The 18,661-nt window shown below is 46.5% G+C and overlaps 3 protein-coding genes across 3 annotated transcripts; 2 read left to right on the plus strand and 1 right to left on the minus strand.

The window, feature by feature from the left end:
• Positions 1–16: 16 nt before the first annotated feature.
• On the minus strand, positions 17–1,958 carry LOC120660895 (cyclin-dependent kinase inhibitor 6-like). The gene is made up of 3 exons (XM_039939559.1): positions 1,375–1,958; positions 1,069–1,167; positions 17–434 (listed from the first exon to the last, which is right to left on the minus strand). The coding sequence occupies exons 1-3, from the start codon at positions 1,449–1,451 to the stop codon at positions 365–367; spliced, it is 246 nt and encodes an 81-aa protein (XP_039795493.1). The 5' UTR covers positions 1,452–1,958; the 3' UTR covers positions 17–364.
• Positions 1,959–6,495: 4,537 nt separating this feature from the next.
• LOC120660897 (DPH4 homolog) lies at positions 6,496–8,246 on the plus strand. Its single transcript, XM_039939562.1, has 2 exons — positions 6,496–6,737; positions 7,442–8,246. Exon 2 carries the CDS (start codon positions 7,458–7,460, stop codon positions 7,980–7,982), a length of 525 nt encoding a protein of 174 aa, XP_039795496.1. The 5' UTR covers positions 6,496–6,737; positions 7,442–7,457; the 3' UTR covers positions 7,983–8,246.
• An 8,532-nt stretch (positions 8,247–16,778) lies between these two features.
• Positions 16,779–18,568, plus strand: LOC120660896. Its single transcript, XM_039939561.1, has 2 exons — positions 16,779–17,568; positions 17,666–18,568. The coding sequence occupies exons 1-2, from the start codon at positions 17,359–17,361 to the stop codon at positions 18,206–18,208; spliced, it is 753 nt and encodes a 250-aa protein (XP_039795495.1). The 5' UTR covers positions 16,779–17,358; the 3' UTR covers positions 18,209–18,568.
• Positions 18,569–18,661: the final 93 nt, after the last annotated feature.

Here is an 18,661-nt window from a genome sequence, read left to right on the forward strand (position 1 = left end):
TTCAGCAGAGGAGAAGTTTGTGTGGGCCTGAATGCCAAACACTCTGTTTCATTGATATGATCATATGAACGGGGAACCGACAAATCGAACATAGCGACAAGTTACAGCTTCTTTTTCCTGGGCTACACATAACGACATGTTAACCAAACGCTAAGTTACAAGGGGAACATCCACTGACGTAGTGAGGTTGAGGCTTCACATGATTAGCCCTCTCGTGAGCATAATTACAGCTAAGAGAAGTGTTACACAGACGGTAAGTAGCTAGTACGGTACAAGGGAAATCAACACCGAAGCGGACACGGGCGTGGGCCTCTTCTCTTCGATCTGACGGTTGACTGGCCGAGCGGCCGTGCGCGCGATCGTGTCACGGGCCCACGCGGACCCACTCGCACCGGCCGTCCCTGGGAGCGTCCTTGACGACGTCATAGTTGTACCTTGAACATGACCAAAAAGATCCAAACGTTAAAACGCACTGCCAACATGTGAACAGTTTGCTGAGACTCGGCAGACGAGTGGGAAAAGGTGAGCAGTTTGTTTGGAATTTTTTTTTTAAGAAACGGAAAGGGAAAAAGGAGGCCATTGGCCTGTGGAAAGCTTCACAGCCTGTGCCTACGCGAAAAGGCCAGCGGCAAAGTTGGAGCCATCTCACGATCCCATAAAAGCTCCATTTGTTTAGCAGCACTAGAGGCCATATTCCTTTCAGGTTTCAGCAGAAAAAAGGAGGGATAACTTCACAGTAACAGCAGGAAACCAAAATTACAGACCAGGCAAAGCTACAAGCTAGTGTTCAGTATCAGCACAGTAACTTGTTTGGCACTTTTTAACTGTCTAGTAGCGCAACGCAAAGTGTGCATAAGAACCACACTGACAGTTTTCAGAGATTGAGCAGCAGCATGCATCATCACGGAGGTCAGAGGCCCACGGCTGTGCCTTGCATGCTGCTACTGCTACTGTAAGCTATATATGGAAGCTCTGAAACTGGAAGCTCGCAGTCGCAGAGACAAATAAAGGGTTGAAGCTGGAAGTAGGAGGGGAGCACGAGCACTGCAGGGTGCAGGCTATACTCACTTGGCCGCGAAGCGCCGCGCCAAGCTGCTCTCCGCGGCGACGAGGAACGCCTCCACCTCCTCCGGCGGCGGCGGCGTCCCTCTCTTCCCCTTCTTGGGCCTGCGCGACGGCACGAGCATTAGCCACGGCGAGATCGCGCACTGCACAGCTGCACTGGAGCTAGCAAGCACAGCTTCGTGCCTTCGTACGAGGAGCTAGATAGCAGCTTGGCTCGCTCAGCTCGGGTGCTGTCTCGAGGAGAAGCGAGAAAGAAGGCAGGACGCAGGAGAAGAGCGAGGTCAGAGAGGGAGACAGCTGGTGACTGACATGCCGGCGTCCACAATGTCGCGCTCGCGCTTGCCGCAGCTCGACACCGCCGTCACCGTGGCAGCGGCGGCGGCCATACTTTTTCCTTGTTCGCCCTCGTGATGTTCACTCCACGAGGACGGATGACCTCTCCTCCTGTGGTTGGGGCCTTAGACTGTTTGGTGTTACGGGTCCGGTTGGGGCGTGGGTGGGAGGAGATAACGATGGGATTAGGTGGAAAACGGCGGGACAAGCCGGGGCTTACTTATGCCAGCGGCTAGCCGGGCCTCCCCGTCCTGGGTAGGAGTGGGTGGCCGCGGAGGCGGAGCGGGAGATTCCCATGGATCTTGGAAGGAGTCGAGTCGTCGGCCACAATAACAGCAGCCGCCTACCGCGGCGCAGACGCCGGACGGGACGGGGAAAAAGTGGGCGAGCAACCGCAGCGGGGCCGGGCGTGTACGTGTCGCGCGGCCGCCGGGGGCCGGTGCGCTGTCAGCCATGGCTGTACTTGCCCTCGGGCGCGCCAGGCTGCCGAAGCGCCGATGCCGCCGGGCTGGCGGCGTTGGCCGTTGGGTGGGGGCGCCGCGCGCGCGCGGGGGCTGTCTGGCCTGTGGCGGGAGAAGGCGAGAGGGGTGAGGGGTCTGGGGCGATTGCGTCGGTGCCTCCCGGTGGAGTCTGGCTGGGGTAGACGAGGATCGCATCGGTGCGCGCGTGGGGCTTGCTCGCCCGTCCCCCCACCCCCCGGGCCCCGATGCTGATTTTACATCGACCGGTGATTCTTTTGCTTCCGGTCGACGACGCGGACACGCGTCCGGAGCTGGGGCCCACCATCCAATGTTTCTGCTGGCCGGGTGATTGGAGTACTTGCCACGTGAAAGTGGGAAGCGGTGGGCAAGCTGCTGCTTTGACACCGCGCGTGACGAGCAGATGCTGCAGATCGGCATGCTCCGACCAGCCGGATAAGTGCTCCAGCCCGTCCGTCAAACTCCGATTCATGCGCCGGCGAGGTAAAGCTCACCACCTGTTCTTTTTTTATCTTTCCAAAGTTTGTTCTATAACATTTGTTCGTAATTTTTTTATCTTCCCAAAGTTTTGCTCCAACTTTTTATTTTAGGATTTCTCTTTATATTTTTTTCTGATTTTTTGTTTCAATTTTTTAACACAAATGCTTGTCTCCAAAAGTTTTTGTCCAGATATTTTTGTGTTCTTTTTTCTCTCCCACACATCTCGATTCCAATTTTTTTGTGCAAAATGTGTTTCTAAAAATTTTGTTTCCTAATTTTTACTCCAATTTATTTTTTCCATTTTTGGCGTTTGTAATATTTTTGGACAAAAAGTATTGATTCAAACTTTTGCTTTTCTCTTTTTTCCTCAAATTTTTCTCTTTTTCACAAAGTTTTGTGTGTTTAATTTTTTTCCTTGAATTTTTGCTCTGTCACAAATTTTGATTTCAATTTTTATCCAAAATTTATTCGGAATCTTTTTGTACAAAAAAATTGATTCAAACTTTTTGCTTTATCTCTTTTTTATTATATAAATTTGTTTATAATTTGCATTATGTAAATTTTTTATACTTATATAGTTGTATTTATCAATGGGATCCATCGTCACGAATATAATTGGAGGAGCTTACCAAGCGTGGGAACTAGATGAATCCATGCACATTGCACATGCCTTAGAATAGTTTGGTAGGAACTAGCAGATGAATCTATGCACATGCATGTGGAATAGGCAGTGGGGTGCGATTTAATGTTTTTGCGTGCAGCTAGACTTGTTTCCCGGAAAACAAGGAAAGAAAATCAATTTCTTACCTAAAACGGAAATCTGCGCGGAGAATCGACCGCGCAGTCCAATCCTCACGCGCGACCGTAAATTAGGCGGACCCCCCGGTACGGCCGCGGTAAACGGGCAGGTAGAGGGAGACTTGGGGCCGGGTCAGCGATGACCGGAACTCCGGAAGGACGATTCTGCCATTTTTACTGCCATGCAAAAAAATTGGACTCCAAATTCAAATTGTATGAGAGACAAAAGGTCGAATTCGAACCCGGGGCTGCAATGGTGATAGCCAATTGTTCAAGTTCAACGCAGCAAAACGAGCTCTACCTGAACAACTTAGTTGCTCTAAGAGCAACTCTAGCAGACCCTCTATCAAACCCTCTACCTCAAATTTGAAGGGTAAAATCAAGAATAACAACTCCAGCAGGCCCTCTACTTGAGTCCCTAAAGTAGGGAGGCCTCCAAATCTCCCCATCCACCCCCTAGTCCTGGGGGTCTCTAGGGAGCCCTCCATCCGTGGGCCCCACTCACCAGCCCTCTAGACTTGGACGAGGGCTCAAATATGAGGGTTTTTTGCTGGAGTTGGATGTATTATTTGAAGGGTATGAGATGGAGACTAGCCTCCAAAAATTATATGAGGGCTGTGATTTGGGGGCTATTGCTGGAGATGCTCTAAGATTACCCGGGCCATCTTTCCTCGGCTCATAAGTGAAGTTGTCAAGTTGGAGCTAAAATCTTAACAAATCCATGCTTGCGTTGAGATTATTCCTTCCATAAAGGACTTTGTGCGTATCATAAGAAGCAAAAGGAATTGAAGGGATCCAAGCCCAACTTGCAAAGAAGTAGCTCCATATTTTCAAAAAGGTGATGCAAATATGCAACACCTCTGTTCCTCATTTTTTCACAAGGAATATTTCCATTCCTCTTGATGTCTTAGCAAATAATTGTTCAAGAATTACAACTTTGCAACCTACAAGAATCCTTATCCCCATCAAGTATATATACTACATATCTATAGGTAATGTTGGTCCAAATCCGCTGTTTACTTAGAGCCTAGCCCAACGCTCACCATTCTCTGCTCTCTCCCCGGTTGCTCTTCCCAAACCCTACCTTGCTAACACCATCTTCGGCGCAGGTGTGGCCCACCGTCAGGGCGGTGATACTATAATTCAATTCAAGAGTAAATTGCATCCATCATACAACAACTTGGTAGATGGGTACAAATTGGTCCAACAACTTGTAAAATTCTCAATTTAGTACAATAACTTGATAGCTGAGTGCAGATTGATCCAACAAGTTAGAAAAATCTTAATTTAGTACAATAACTTGGTAAATTGGTGCATTCACAGTCCAAACATTACACGACAATATACTTGCTAACGTCAAGTAACAATAAAGTGTATATTCACATCGGAACGTATTATTTGACTGTAGATTTTTGTGTCGCAATGGACACCAATAATTTTATTCTCAGAACAAATTAATTATGGTTTTATTAAAATTATATATTATTTAACCACCATTACAACATCAACATATTAAGCAAAGTAGATGAAGGTCAATAATTCTTAAATTTTATAAATGGAAATTATTGATGGTGATTCGGTTGTTGCTTTTCAACTATGTACAATTTTTTATTAGTTCAAATGCAAAAAATAATAATTACACCATTAGCATCACTCAAACATTGAAGTTGATAAGAGAGACCCTGAAACCTTAGGTTTCTTCTGCGCTTCTGCTCATGTATTCAACAATGCCCATATTTGTTTCTGTTTATTTAGCTTATTTTTCCTTTCTAACGAATATATGAGGCTTAACATATGTACCAAGCTCCAAAAAGATATCAATAGTTTATATCAATGTATTGATTTTTTTAGTTTAACTGTGCATATAATCAAATAAATCGTAAACAGTGAGGGTGAATTTTTCAATATTGAATATCAAATTAAATAGTTTAATTAAAATTAAATCACTATACAAAAATAATTAATGTAAAGACATAACATTAATTTCTAAACAGTGAGGGTTCTTATCCTGGCCAAATACATTGCCACACAGGCGCAACACAAAAAATCAATGGTCAAATAGTACTTAATAATTTGTCCTAATATGAATATACTCTTTATTGAGACTTTGCGTTAGTTACATTACCGTGTAATGTTTGCACTGTGAATGCATCTATTTTCCAAGTTATTGTATTAAGTTGGGCATTTTACAAGTTGTTGGGCCGATTTGCACCCACCTGTCAAGTTATTGCACTAAATTGAGCATTTTATATGTTGTTGGACCAATTTGTACCCACCTGACAAGTTGTTGTATGGTCGGTGCAATTTACTCTCAATTCAATACCACCGATTATCTATACTATAAATGTTAAAACAAGATGATCCCACACCACAGGTCTCGAGATGGTGATGGATGAAAACAGGTATTTCAAAAATATTTCCACCAGAACCCTCTAATTTTTTTTTGCTTTCCTACTGTCATACGTACCCAACATGCCCGCCCATCAAATTTAACAGTTATTTAGGCAATATCAACATTAATTTACGAAATATCAACATTAATTGATCATGGCAAGAGGACGCGGCCAATAATCATGGGTCTCATATGGAAAGTCTACAATCATCAATCATGAGAGATAATGCATTCTTTTCTTATTGTGTTGCTTATGAAAATATTCAATTAAACGATTGACTGATGGAATTTTTTGGTACTTAATCAAGCAATTCTTATGACTATGATTGTTATGAAGAAAGAAAATATTTTTTGCTTACAACTGATTGACGTGATGGGTATGTATTGTCTTTCTTATTGTGTTGCATATATAAATATTTCATTAAGTGATTGATTGATTGAAGCATGGATACTTTCCTTTAGATTAGATATATACTATAGCTCGTGTATATAAGGTGCTACGGATAGCCCAAACGAAAAAAATATGGAACATAACTTATTCTCTAGAAAAGAAGAACACCATCTTGGTTCATTTTACCAACGGAAAGCAAAATGAATGTTTTATTTTAGATTACTATATGTTTAAAATAGCGGTGGTAGGATTTGTTGGTTCGGTGCATTCCATCTCACTTCATGAAAAAATAAATGTTTTATTTTAGATTACTATATGTTTAAAAAAATTTAGATAAAATAAGAGTTGGTTTGTCTGGTATGTCTTTTGTATAATATAAATATATTTTTTGTTGGTTTTTTTAAATATGTACCCGTGGCACATACATTTCCAATAGTTTTAGGAAAAAAATTGTAACAAGCACCTAAAGTCATCTCTTTCAGCGCTTAATGGGCCCATCTCCCCCTCCCCACCCAACGCAACGGCCCACAAATGGGCCCGTTGGCACTTAGCCAGACGACCGAGCCGAGTCCGAGCGCTCTCGGCTCCCCACCACCCCTCCCTGCTACCTGCCCACTCGCCCGACCGAACCCTAGGCGGCGCGGCCAAGCTGCCCGTCCCTTGCCACCTCCGCCACCCACCGTCTCCCACTTCCCGGCTCCGGCAGCACCCTCGCCGCCTCCGTTCCCCCATCGTCTCTCCCGCCTCCACCGCCAGCCGGCGAGCTGCCCGAAGCTCCCTCTAGTCCCGCAGGCCACAGGTAACCAAAACGCTGACCCCAAATCCTCATCCCCATCAATTTATAGTACGAATTTGGCTGATTGATGGATAAAAAAGATATCAACTGGTTGATGAGGACTGTAAGTCTATTTAATTATCGACATTGTGAACTAGATTTTTATTTTTGGATTGGACATTTTGTTTTGGCTTAGGAATTGAAAATATCCTGTTGCAAAATCCTTGCTCTGCCACTTGTGTTAAAAAAAACACGGCTAAGTAAATTTCGTGCTAGTCATGTGATGATTTTACACGAAAATCTGGAGTGCACAGTTATGTTCGCATGACCATTTCAACATAGAAATTGAAAACCGGAATGGTGTAGGGCATGTTTGGTTACCACACGTTTTTTTACTAAGGTGGCTAGCGGCTAGCCTAGTGTTGGTGATTTAGATTGCTTGCTATTCCTAAACCAAAATTGAAGTTACATGCCTCTTTGTAACACTTATCTCAGAAGAAACAAACCAAATATAAATTGGTGGTACTTCCAGAGTCAATTTCTTAGTTCAAACCAAGATCTGTTTACCTGATAAAAAAGTTGTTTCCTTAAATTTCAAAATCTGTAGAAACAAATAGCACACATTGCATTATTTTCATCATGATATTATTCATACAAAGATGTGTTTTGGCATATATTACATGTTCAGGATTTGTTGAGTGCTTAATTGTTTCCCCCCCTGCATACAGTGGTCCAACTTCCCCAATGGTTCTAGGCAGCAACATTTCCATCCAGAAAACCTTATACGAGGTTTTATCTGTGAGTGAAGATGCTACATATGATGAAATCCGTGCAGCATACAAGTCTGCTGCTCTGAACACACATCCTGACAAAGCACATATAACTCTAGAGTCATCTGTGCCTTCCAGTGAGCAGCAAGAATTTCTGAGCGTGCAGAAAGCTTGGGAAATACTACGTCATCCTGCATCTAGAGCAGACTATGATAAGCAGCTGCAATCATCCAGACAGAACCTTGAGATCATTGCATCTGAAATCGAAGTTGGGGATATGATCATCGAGAGCACTGCTGATACTGTGGAGCTGATGTACCCATGCAGGTGTGGTGACTATTTTTCCATCACTTCGTGTGAACTTAATGAGATGGGAATATTGGTCAGTGGAGATGGAGAAGTAGAACAGCAGGTGTCTGGTTCTGAATCAGCTTCTGTCGTTCTGGGCTGTGGCTCTTGTTCTCTCAAAGTTCGTTTGGTTATAAATGAAACTTCATAATACATTTCAGACTCTGGTTGTATGTTTCCCGGCAGTGATAAGTTTGAGCAAATGACCTCAAAATTATTGAAGAATATGCCTCTGGTTTTCCTGAAAATAGTGCAGACTAAGATTATTAGTTCTTCTGGGAAGTACTGTGAGATCCTGATGGGGGTTGCATTGTGATAAATGACGCCTTGACCGTTGTAATCAGCTAACCACCATTGTCAATTGCAGACGCTGGGAATTTATAATTTAAAATGCCCCCGAGGTGGTTATCCGGTACATCTTTGGTTAATGTTGTTTATGGGCCGATTTAATGGTCGCACCTGCCAGTCATTCGCCTGAACAACAGCTAAATTACTGCTTGTTGCTCTTGGTCCTGATACCTGACGACAAGTCCCTGTTGCTTGAGGCCATCTGCTGCCTGTCTTCAATAAAAAGGATGGTTCAGCGGGCTGCGGATCTCCTTGGGTAGTTACAGTACAGTGTGTTACATTCTAGGGTTCTTGAGATAAACAATATCGTGCTCTGTGTGCACAGATCGGGCACGGGTACAAGTTCTAATAGTACAACAACAAGTAGATCTTGCGCTCTTTCCTATCTCTAGTACAAGAATGAGAGAGGGGGGTAGAGGACAACCAGATCCGCCAGTGGCCGCCGCTGGTGGAGGAACAGAGGAGTGGCCGCCGCTAGTGGAGGAACAGAGGCGCTGGCGCTTGGGGAAGACATGTCGATGATGGCGGCGACGAACTCCGGATCGGTGAAGAGGAGGACAACCAGATCCGCCAGTGGCCGCCGCTGGTGGAGGAACAGAGGAGTGGCCGCCGCTGGTGGAGGAACAGAGGCGCTGGCGCTTGGGGAAGACATGTCGATGATGGCGGCGACGAACTCCGGATCGGTGAAGAGGGCATCCGGCGGCGGCGAAGGTCGGCATGGGAAGCGGTAGCCCTCGGGCCTCCACCGGCACTGGCCGGCGACGGGGACGAAGGGGCGCGTCCGGGAAGTAGCGTCGGCAGAGCTTCCCGTCGCCACTGCACTCCCTAGATCGGGTTAGGGGTTAGGTCTGTATGTGGGGAGACTGCGGCGGCGAACTTTGGTACTCGAGCTGTGGGGTCCCCCACCCCCTTTTATATGCGTAGCGCGACGGGGCCCCACCAACCACAGAAGGGTTGGGCGCCCCCGATCAGGGCGTTCAGGGTCGTGACCAAGGCCCGATCTGGCGTATGGGCCAGATCGACGATAGATCAATCCAACACAGTGCTCCATGTTGTGCCCGTATCTGTACTGCTAAGCAAGGACAGCATCCCATGCACAAGCAAAACGGGAGTGTACCTTTCTTAATGCTAGCGGATAATCTTTCAGCACTAGATGCTTGCAAAATTGTGCCTGCCGTTACCGGCAAGTCATTTGTACAAGACAACGAGGTTAAATTAATCTCCTTGTTTGCTCTACTTCCACTGTCTCTTCCTTTTGCTCTTCACGGGTGTATCTGCATGGTTCTCCGTCAGGAACTGCTTGCCATCCACGGCAAAATGAGTTGCAGGACAAGCTAAAATCTTGCTTGGCCTTTTCCACCAGCGCAATTATTCCAGTATTGTATCTCAGGAATTTTCCGTTCAGAACCAGATCCTCGTCGCACGAGATCCTCCTCGCCTCATATCGCATCGACAGAAGAGATCTTTAGCGCATCCTGATCTTTGATTCTCCATGCCCCTGAAAGCTACATGAAACCACTACCTGAAAAATGCCACGCTGCAGAAGCTTGCACGAGTCCCACACCTCGGTGCTCGATGACCTCACCGTCGCCGAGAGACTCGAGAGCCTACGCGTCGCGTCGGGCCTCGCCTCACGCTCGGCGTAGCTAGAGTGGGCTTGCGGGTGAGCGGTTGGCTTAGCGTTTGCTTCAAGAGAGGCGCGAAAACAACGGCCACGGCCAGCTAGCGCATCCCCGCCCGCCGCGAGGACGGACACGAGCAGCGGCCTCGGCTTGCTCTGATGCCGCCACGGCAACCGCCGGAGCACCCGCCCGGCGGGCGTTTTGGCCGGCCGGCCGGCGGCTCCCAAGTCCGAGGTGTCGCTCTCCGTCCCTTCGCGTGTGGATCACAGGATCCGGCCGCGAGTGCTGGCCGGTTGAGTGTGTAGATAGTCAAAGACTCGAGAACGGCGAGTTCATCCGGGCCGCGACGTTTCACCCGTAAAAGCAACCCGTTTTGGGTATGCCTTTGGGAGTTAGGACCGAGAGTAGTGTAGGAAAACGGGTAGGCTACGCTAGCATCACTACCGCATAAACCCAAGATACTTGCGAGTAGAAGATCATAGATCGTTACCACTAGACGCGCAGCGCAGCGGAAGAAGTCGCGCGTCGATGTAGAGGAAGTAGTCGATCACGTCCCACGAACCGAGCTCCTCGTACTTGATCCCAGCAGCCGATCAGCACAGCAGTCGCAGCAGCGCCTCCACGGAGTCCACACGTACGGGGATGAAACGCCGGGCGTCGGTGTGCTAGCACCGCACGCACGGCAAGAGCGGCGGCCGAGAGAGAGGGAGGGGCGGCGGCTAGGGAGGTGGCGCGGCTCAGGTCATCGCCCCCCTAGCCCCTCCCTCATATATATAGGGCGTACTAATGGGCTTCTATCTCATAGGCCCATTAGTAACCCTAATCCCTCTTGGATCAATATCCACTTTGGCCTTTAAACCGTATTGTGATGATGGGCTCTTGGGCATATCACCAACAATCTCCCACTTGCACTAGAGACAATCATACATGCAAGCTTTCCAACATTCCAAACCCCTTAAGTGTGTGACCCGTTAGGTTCATATGTAGGTGGTCGTGATCGGAAATCATTTCCGAATCACAAGTCAATAGCGGCACCTAGCAGGGCATAGTGACTCACAAATACACATAAAGATCATATCGGCCGAACCATAGATATACTCATACACCGATCCCTTTGCCACACGATACCAGTCAAGCTCAAAGCGAGATGCGTGCCACCTTTGTGATAGCTCGACCATTCTCTCGATCTAATAGTGGATTCTATTCATAACTAACTTTTAGTCATCATGATTAACTCTTTAATCACTTTGGCATGGCCATGCACTTTCAAATCCAACTATCTCGAGGGGCCCAGAGATATCTCTCCCGTTATCTAGGAGGGGCAAATTCCATCTTGATCCGCTCACATCTCATTTCATGTTTCATGACATACCTGTAAGCTGCTTTTATAACTACCCAGTCACGGAGTAGCGTTTAGCAGCCCCAAGATGCACCACTACACACAGTGAGAAACAATGGCGATCTCATGTCTAAGGATTCAGTAGGTATAACACTCAAGAACAACTGATGGCACATACAAAATAACAATCCCAACATTGTCTTGGAGTGGGTCAATCCAACACCATGTTCACCAACATGTGTCCACATCATTAATCCGATATCTCCATATCCATGATCCGTGAAACATGATCATCAATTAATGCATGTGCTAGTCTCAACGTCGTTGTTGTCCCACACAACGACATAAACTAGGGATAATTTAGAATCATATCATTTTCAACAAAGAGTTTCACGAACAAGTCACATACTTGATAATCAATGTAAAATAATCATCCATGGAACAAATAATTATTATTTATCATTACATAAACATACTCATGACACAAAATCTCCCACGCACACTAGAATCACTGATGTAAGTATCTAATACCCATAGATCTCATGTGCGCCTCATGCTTTGGTTGTGGGAGAGGCTTCGTCAACGGATCAGCAATGTTTGAATCCATGTGCACCTTGCAAACCTTCACATCACCTCTCTCAACAAAGTTACGGATGAGGTGATACTTTCGCAGTATATGTCTGGACTTCTTAGTTGTTCTAGCCTCCTTTGCTAGTGCAACGGCACCACTATTATCACAATAGAGGTCCACTGGACTGGACGCACTAGGAACAACACCCAAGTCAGAAACAAACTTTCTGATCCAAACAGCTTCTTTTGCAGCTTCGGAAGCTGCAATATACTCGGCCTCTGTCGTCGAATCAGCCACCGTATCTTGCTTGGAACTCTTCCAGCTCACTGCCCCACCATTGAGGCAGAAAACAAAACCGGATTGCGATTTGGAGTCATCTTTGTCTGTTTGAAAACTAGCATCGGTGTAACCCTTTACAAGGAGCTCATCTTCGCCTCCAAATATTAGGAACATATCCTTAGTTCTTCTCAAGTACTTAAGGATACTCTTTACAATTGTCCAGTGAGGTTCACCGAAATCTGACTGATACCTGCTCGTAACACTTAGAGCAAAGGAAACATCTGGGCGCGTGCAAAGCATAGCATACATGATCGACCCTATGACTGAAGCATAAGGAATCGTACTCATCCTCTTTTGCTCATCAGGTGTCGTAGCACACTGACTCTTGCTTAGAGTAATGCCATGTGACATTGGCAAGAAACCTTTCTTAGAATCTTGCATATTGAACCGATTCAATATCTTGTCAATGTACGTGTCTTGGCTCAATCCAATTAGCCTTTTTGATCTATCTCTATAGATCCTAATACCCAGAACATAAGCCGCCTCTCCTAAATCCTTCATCGAAAAACTCTTTTTCAATGAGGTTTTAACGGCTTCAAGCATTGGAATATCATTTCCGATCAGTAATATGTCATCCACATATAGGACCAGAAACACAAGTGCGCTCCCACTAGCCTTTTTGTAAACACAAGGCTCATCTTCATTCTTGATGAAGCCAAACCCTTTGACTACTTCATCAAAACGAATATTCCAACTCTGAGATGCTTGCTTCAATCCATAGATGGACCTCTGAAGCTTACATATTTTCCCAGCATTTTTAGGATCGACAAAACCTTCAGGCTGTGTTATATACACATCCTCACTTAGATGTCCATTAAGAAAAACGGTTTTGACATCCATTTACCATATCTCATAGTCATAATATGCGGCAATTGCTAGGAGAATCCGAACAGACTTTAGCATTGCGACGGGCGAAAAGGTTTCCTCATAGTCAATACCTTGAATTTGTCGGAAACCTTTCGCCACCAATCGTGCCTTATAGATGTGAACATTTCCATCCATGTCTAATTTTTTCTTAAAAATCCACTTACAGTCGACAGGTCTTACACTGTCAATCTGATCGACCAAGTTCCAAACTTGATTATCATGCATGGATTTTAACTCGGATTCCATGGCTTCAAGCCATTTGTCGGAGTCGGGTCCCAGCATTGCTTCTTTGTAGGTCAAGGGCTCATCATTTTCCATCAATAATACATGGCGCTCCTCCGTAATAAGGAGGTTGAGCTTGTCAGTAGCGCGACGTGCCCTTATAGACCTTCGTGGGGCTGGTGCCTCAACTATGGGTTGTGCAACATCTTGCACATCCCGTGGATCTTCAGTGGGTGCTGAAACAGTTTCGGGTGTTTCCTGAATTTCTTCAAGTTGCACCTTGCTCCCACTAAATCCTTTTGAGAGAAACTCCTTTTCTAAGAAAACACCATTGCGAGCGACAAACACTTTGCCTTCCGCCTTATTGTAAAAATAATATCCTTTGGTTTCCCTAGGATACCCCACAAAGAAACATTTGTCTGACTTTGGAGTGAGCTTATCTGACATCAAACGTTTGACATAAGCCTCACATCCCCAAACTTTGAGAAAAGATAATCCGGGACGCTTCCCAGTCCATATCTCATATGGTGTCTTCTCAACAGACTTACTTGGAACCCTATTCAGTGTGAACGCAGCAGTTTCAAGAGCATAACCCCAAAATGACTCTTGATCTGATTTATTCTGATGTGTGGGGGCCTGCACCCATCTCTGTTGGAAGTTATAGCTATTATGTTAGCTTCATTGACGACTATAGCAAATACACCTGGATATATTTGTTGAAACATAAATCGGATGTCTTTCGAGTTTTCCAAGATTTTCAAAACTTAGTAGAAAGACAGTTCTCTAAGAAGATTCTTTGTGTTCAATCGGATTGGGGAGGCGAGTATGAAAAATTAAATTCTTTCTTCAAGAAAATTGGGATCACACACCGTGTGTCCTGTCCTCATGCTCATCAACAAAATGGTGCTGCTGAACGCAAACATAGACATATTGTTGAAGTTGGTTTAGCTCTCCTTGCTCATGCTTCCATGCCTTTAAAATTTTGGGATCAAGCTTTCCTTACAGCCACCTATCTCATTAATATTCTTCCCAGCAAGGTTATTGATTTTGAAATTCCTAGTACTCGCCTTTTTCATGATGCACCCGATTATAGCAATCTCCGTGTTTTTGGTTGTGCTTGCTGGCCCAATCTGCGGCCATATAATTCCAGGAAGTTATCTTTTCGATCCACCCAATGTGCTTTTCTTGGCTATAGTTCCATGCACAAAGGTTTCAAGTGCCTTGACATCTCCACCGGACGCATTTATATCTCCCGTGATGTCGTTTTTGATGAAGCCGTGTTTCCCTTCTCAAAGCTCCATCCTAACGCCGGTGCCTCCCTAAGAAAAGAAATTGTTCTACTGCCTTCTTCCCTTCGAAATCCAGGGGATGATGACTGTACTGCATTTGATATTACTAATACTACTAACGTACCTGTTGTTTCTAGTGAATCTCCTGAGAAAATTGCAGGTCCCATGCCTATGCTCCCAGCGCTACCGGCACAAAATTGTGCACATCGCCTGGACTGCAGCTCACAGGTGGAAACGCTGTCTCCTTCCAGCTCGACGAATGGAGCTGTTTTGCCTACTACACCGCCTGGGGGAACATCAGTACCGCTGCCCACCACTGTTGTTGTGCCAGAGGAAAACAGTGCGGCGACAGGTGGGGGTAATGCGGTGGTGCCTGAGTCTCCACCTGGAACATTGCATGCGCCTGAGGAATCTTCACCTACGACACCGCTGCATGCTACAACATCAGGTGCACATGAATTTGTGCCACCCGGATCTTCTACAACATCTGATTCTCCAGCAGCAGCACCTGATCCTCCGCGTCACCAAACACGGTTGCAAAGCGGTATTACTAAACCAAAGAAGCTATATGATGGTATGATTCGATATGGCATGTTTAGTGCTACTGGTGAACCTAATTCCGTTGATGAAGCTATCTCAGATCCAAAGTGGCGTGATGCAATGGAAGTGGAATTTCAAGCTCTAGCTAAGAATAAAACTTGGCATCTCGTTCCAGAAAAAACTGGACAGAATATTATTGATTGCAAATGGGTTTTCAAAATCAAACGAAAAGCCGATGGGAGTATTGATAGATACAAAGCTCGGTTAGTTGCCAAGGGATTCAAGCAACGCTATGGCATCGACTATGAAGACACTTTCAGCCCAGTTGTCAAGATAGCTACAATTAGATTGGTACTCTCTATTGCAGTGTCAAGTGGATGGTGCCTCAGACAACTTGATGTGCAGAATGCGTTCTTGCATGGTGTTCTAGAAGAGGAAGTTTATATGAAGCAGCCTCCGGGTTTTGAGGACACTAAAACACCGGGATATATATGTAAGTTGGACAAGGCTATCTATGGGCTGAAGCAGGCGCCCAGGGCGTGGTACTCCAGGTTAAGTTCCAAATTAATCACTCTAGGTTTCGTGCCGTCAAAATCAGACATGTCTCTTTTTATATATCATAGGGGTGGTACAACTATTTATATGCTTATCTATGTTGATGATATTATCGTTACAAGCTCATCACCTGCAGCGGTGACAACTCTTCTTGCTGATTTAAAAGAAGACTTTGCATTAAAGGATCTTGGCAAGTTACATTACTTCTTGGGTATAGAAGTTAAAGAAGAATTAGATGGCATAACTCTATCTCAAGCTAAGTATGCACAAGACTTGTTGAAGCGTGTTGGAATGCTCGGCTGCAAACCCTGCACGACTCCTTTATCTGCCTCTGAGAAACTGTCGAGCTATGATGGTGTTCCTCTCAATCCAGAAGATGCTACTCGCTACAGAAGCATAGTTGGTGCTCTTCAGTATTTAACAAATACACGACCAGATTTATCCTTTGCTGTCAACAGAGTTTGCCAATTTCTTCATGCACCGACCTCAGTTCATTGGACTGCAGTTAAAAGAATACTTAGATATGTACAACACACCATTGGACTCAGGATGCATATTCAAAAGGTATTGACGTCATTCATCAGTGCCTTCTCAGATGCAGATTGGGCAGGTGATACAGATGATAGGCGTTCTACTGGAGGCTTCGCAATATTTTATGGAAGTAATCTTATATCATGGAGTGCTAGAAAACAGCCAACTGTTTCGAGATCTAGTACAGAAGCAGAATATAAAGCAATGGCTAATGCTACTGCAGAAATAATATGGCTTGAGCAATTGTTGATCGAACTTGAGGTTAAAGTGTATCGCACCTCAGTTCTTTGGTGTGATAATCTTGGTGCAACTTACTTATCAGCTAATCCTGTGTTTCATGCTAGAGCAAAGCATATTGAAATTGATTTTCACTTTATGCGTGAAAGAGTTATGAGAAAACAGCTACATGTTCGGTTCATCTCTTCTGGAGATCAGGTGGCGGATGGATTTACAAAAGCCTTACCGGTTGCAAAGATGAATACATTTATTCGCAATCTCAAACTTCAAGGTGGTTAGGAAAGTTTAGATTGAGCGGGGGTGTTAGAGATTGTAAACGTGTTACATTAGGATTTCTGTAACCGAACGATAGATGGACTCCTGTAACTTACTATAGATAGAATAGAACTCAAGTTAGGAGTCCTAGTTTAGAACTATCTATATCTGTAAATCTTGCTCTATATATAAACATGCAACCTATGGTGAGCCATGTCAGGCAACCATAGTTACTCCATAATCTTTCAGTGTAGGCTACAGAACAAGAGTGTCCTGCAACTGTTTAGCCCTGTTGACAGAGGTCATGTTTCTTTCATGCTAGACTTCTTCGCACCGAACCATCCGGAGAATGTTACAAAAAAAAAAGAGTTTGACATGTAATGCTGCGGCGACGATCAACCATGTACCAACTGGACACGGGCACGTAAGTTTCAGTAAGTACGTCGTACCTGTATATCTGCAATGTGACGCCGCAATTTCTAGTCTGTTGTCCAACTCAAATACGGCCAGTATTTCGTCTTACTTAGCCTTCAACCCAAAGGATTACGTACGAATTCCACGAACGCCAGCACACGCTCTCCCACAGCAAGCCTCTCCTTTTGAAGTTGCCGGGCACCTGTCATGCACGTCCACATCCCTCCTCCGGGAACCCATTCCATTCCTCCTCCGATCTCCACACACCCCGACCGAGCTTCCCCATTTATATCCACCACTCCTCGCCGATCGGATCACGAGCTGATCGGATGAACGGCGCGGACAAAGAATCACTCGGTCCGTAGCCGCACGCGGAAGAATCACTTGATCGGGGAGCAATGCCTTGCTTGGCGCAGGAGCTCCACCCCAGGCCGCCCCCCGCCGCCGCCAGCCACTACTGCAAGTCCCTGTCGTCGCTCATCCGGGAGACCTACGCGCACTGCCACGTCCCCTGCGTCGGGGTCCCCGCCGGAGGCGCCGGCTGGAGCTCCGGCGAGGACAGCGACGACGACGACAGCGGCCTCGACGAAGCGCTCGACACCAAGCAGGTAACAGCGCAAGGGCCGTGGTAGCGTACGTGTTGAGAGTTCTTGATCGATCCGTTCGGGGAATTCATTTGAGCGCGCGCCGCGTTTCTTGGCGCAGGTGGTGCTCACCGAGATGAGGAACCGGCAGATGAAGAAGCGGTCGAGGTGCAGCCTGGACTCGCCGCCGCTGCCGCTGTCCAGCGCGGCCTTCGCCTGGTCCTACACCCCGCTCGATCCGAGGACCGTCCTCGAGAAGGTGTCAAGTCCCAAGACGTGCGTCGTGGTGGAGGGGGCCGAGGAGAAGGATGAGGCACCCGAGGATGACGGCGACGGCGACTGTGACGCGGACGACGAGAGCGAGGCCTTCTTCTCGGTGAAGAGCTTCTTCACGCGCAGCACGAGCCGGGCGGCGACCGTGGCGTCGTCGGCGGCGGGCATGATGATGGACCCGCCCCCGCCGATGCTGCGGTCGCCCGAGGCGTGGGAGCGCTTCCGGGACTGCGAGGGGTGGCCGTTCGGGCTGTGCCGCCGGCCCGCCGTCCTCCCGCTGCCGCCGCTGCCCAGCACACCGGCCGACTCGTGGAAGTGGCGCAAGAGCGCCAGCAGCGGCCTCGCCGCGAGCCCGGCCCCTGCTTACACCCACAAACTTGCCAGTAAATAACTGCATCGCCATTGATTAGCCAACAAGGACCTCGAACCGTCCGTCTTAGAAACGCTGCTGAGACGAGACAACGTTTGCAAGATCTTCAGCTGCTAGTTGACTGTGTGTGTGCTTGATGAGTGTTGCCAGCAGTGGTGGCGCTTCTCGTAATCTAGTCCTGTTCTTCCGGCCTCCTCTCAAATGTGAGGGTTTCATAGGAATTCTACAGGACACGGGACATCCGGTTCGAACAAAAAAATGTGAAGTTTCCTAGGAAATTCCTACGAAAATGTTGCATGTTTGAGGAGGCCTTGATCTTTGGGAGGATTTTCATCAGGTGTACGTGTTCTGAATAATAAACTCAGGTGTACTTTCAGGCCTTGCGCGTCGAATGCTGCAGTTAATTTGGTCCGTGATGATCAGATCCTCGCTCATTCTTCATCTAAAGTTCCAACAAATGATATTTCCTGTTCC

This window comes from Panicum virgatum, chromosome 2N, assembly GCF_016808335.1.
Source record: "Panicum virgatum strain AP13 chromosome 2N, P.virgatum_v5, whole genome shotgun sequence".
NCBI lineage: Eukaryota > Viridiplantae > Streptophyta > Magnoliopsida > Poales > Poaceae > Panicum > Panicum virgatum.

What these genes read in the sequence shown, in the direction of transcription:
- LOC120660897 (XM_039939562.1), top strand. Translation starts at nt 7,458, where the DNA reads ATGGTTCTAGGCAGCAACATTTCCATCCAGAAAACCTTATACGAGGTT.
- LOC120660896 (XM_039939561.1), top strand. Translation starts at nt 17,359, where the DNA reads ATGCCTTGCTTGGCGCAGGAGCTCCACCCCAGGCCGCCCCCCGCCGCC. An exon ending in AAGCGCTCGACACCAAGCAG is followed by an intron (nt 17,569 to 17,665) that starts GTAACAGCGCAA and finishes TTCTTGGCGCAG; the next exon opens with GTGGTGCTCACCGAGATGAG.
- LOC120660895 (XM_039939559.1), bottom strand. Translation starts at nt 1,451, where the DNA reads ATGGCCGCCGCCGCTGCCACGGTGACGGCGGTGTCGAGCTGCGGCAAG. An exon ending in GACATTGTGGACGCCGGCAT is followed by an intron (nt 1,168 to 1,374) that starts GTCAGTCACCAG and finishes GCCGTCGCGCAG; the next exon opens with GCCCAAGAAGGGGAAGAGAG. An exon ending in GCGCGGCGCTTCGCGGCCAA is followed by an intron (nt 435 to 1,068) that starts GTGAGTATAGCC and finishes GTCATGTTCAAG; the next exon opens with GTACAACTATGACGTCGTCA.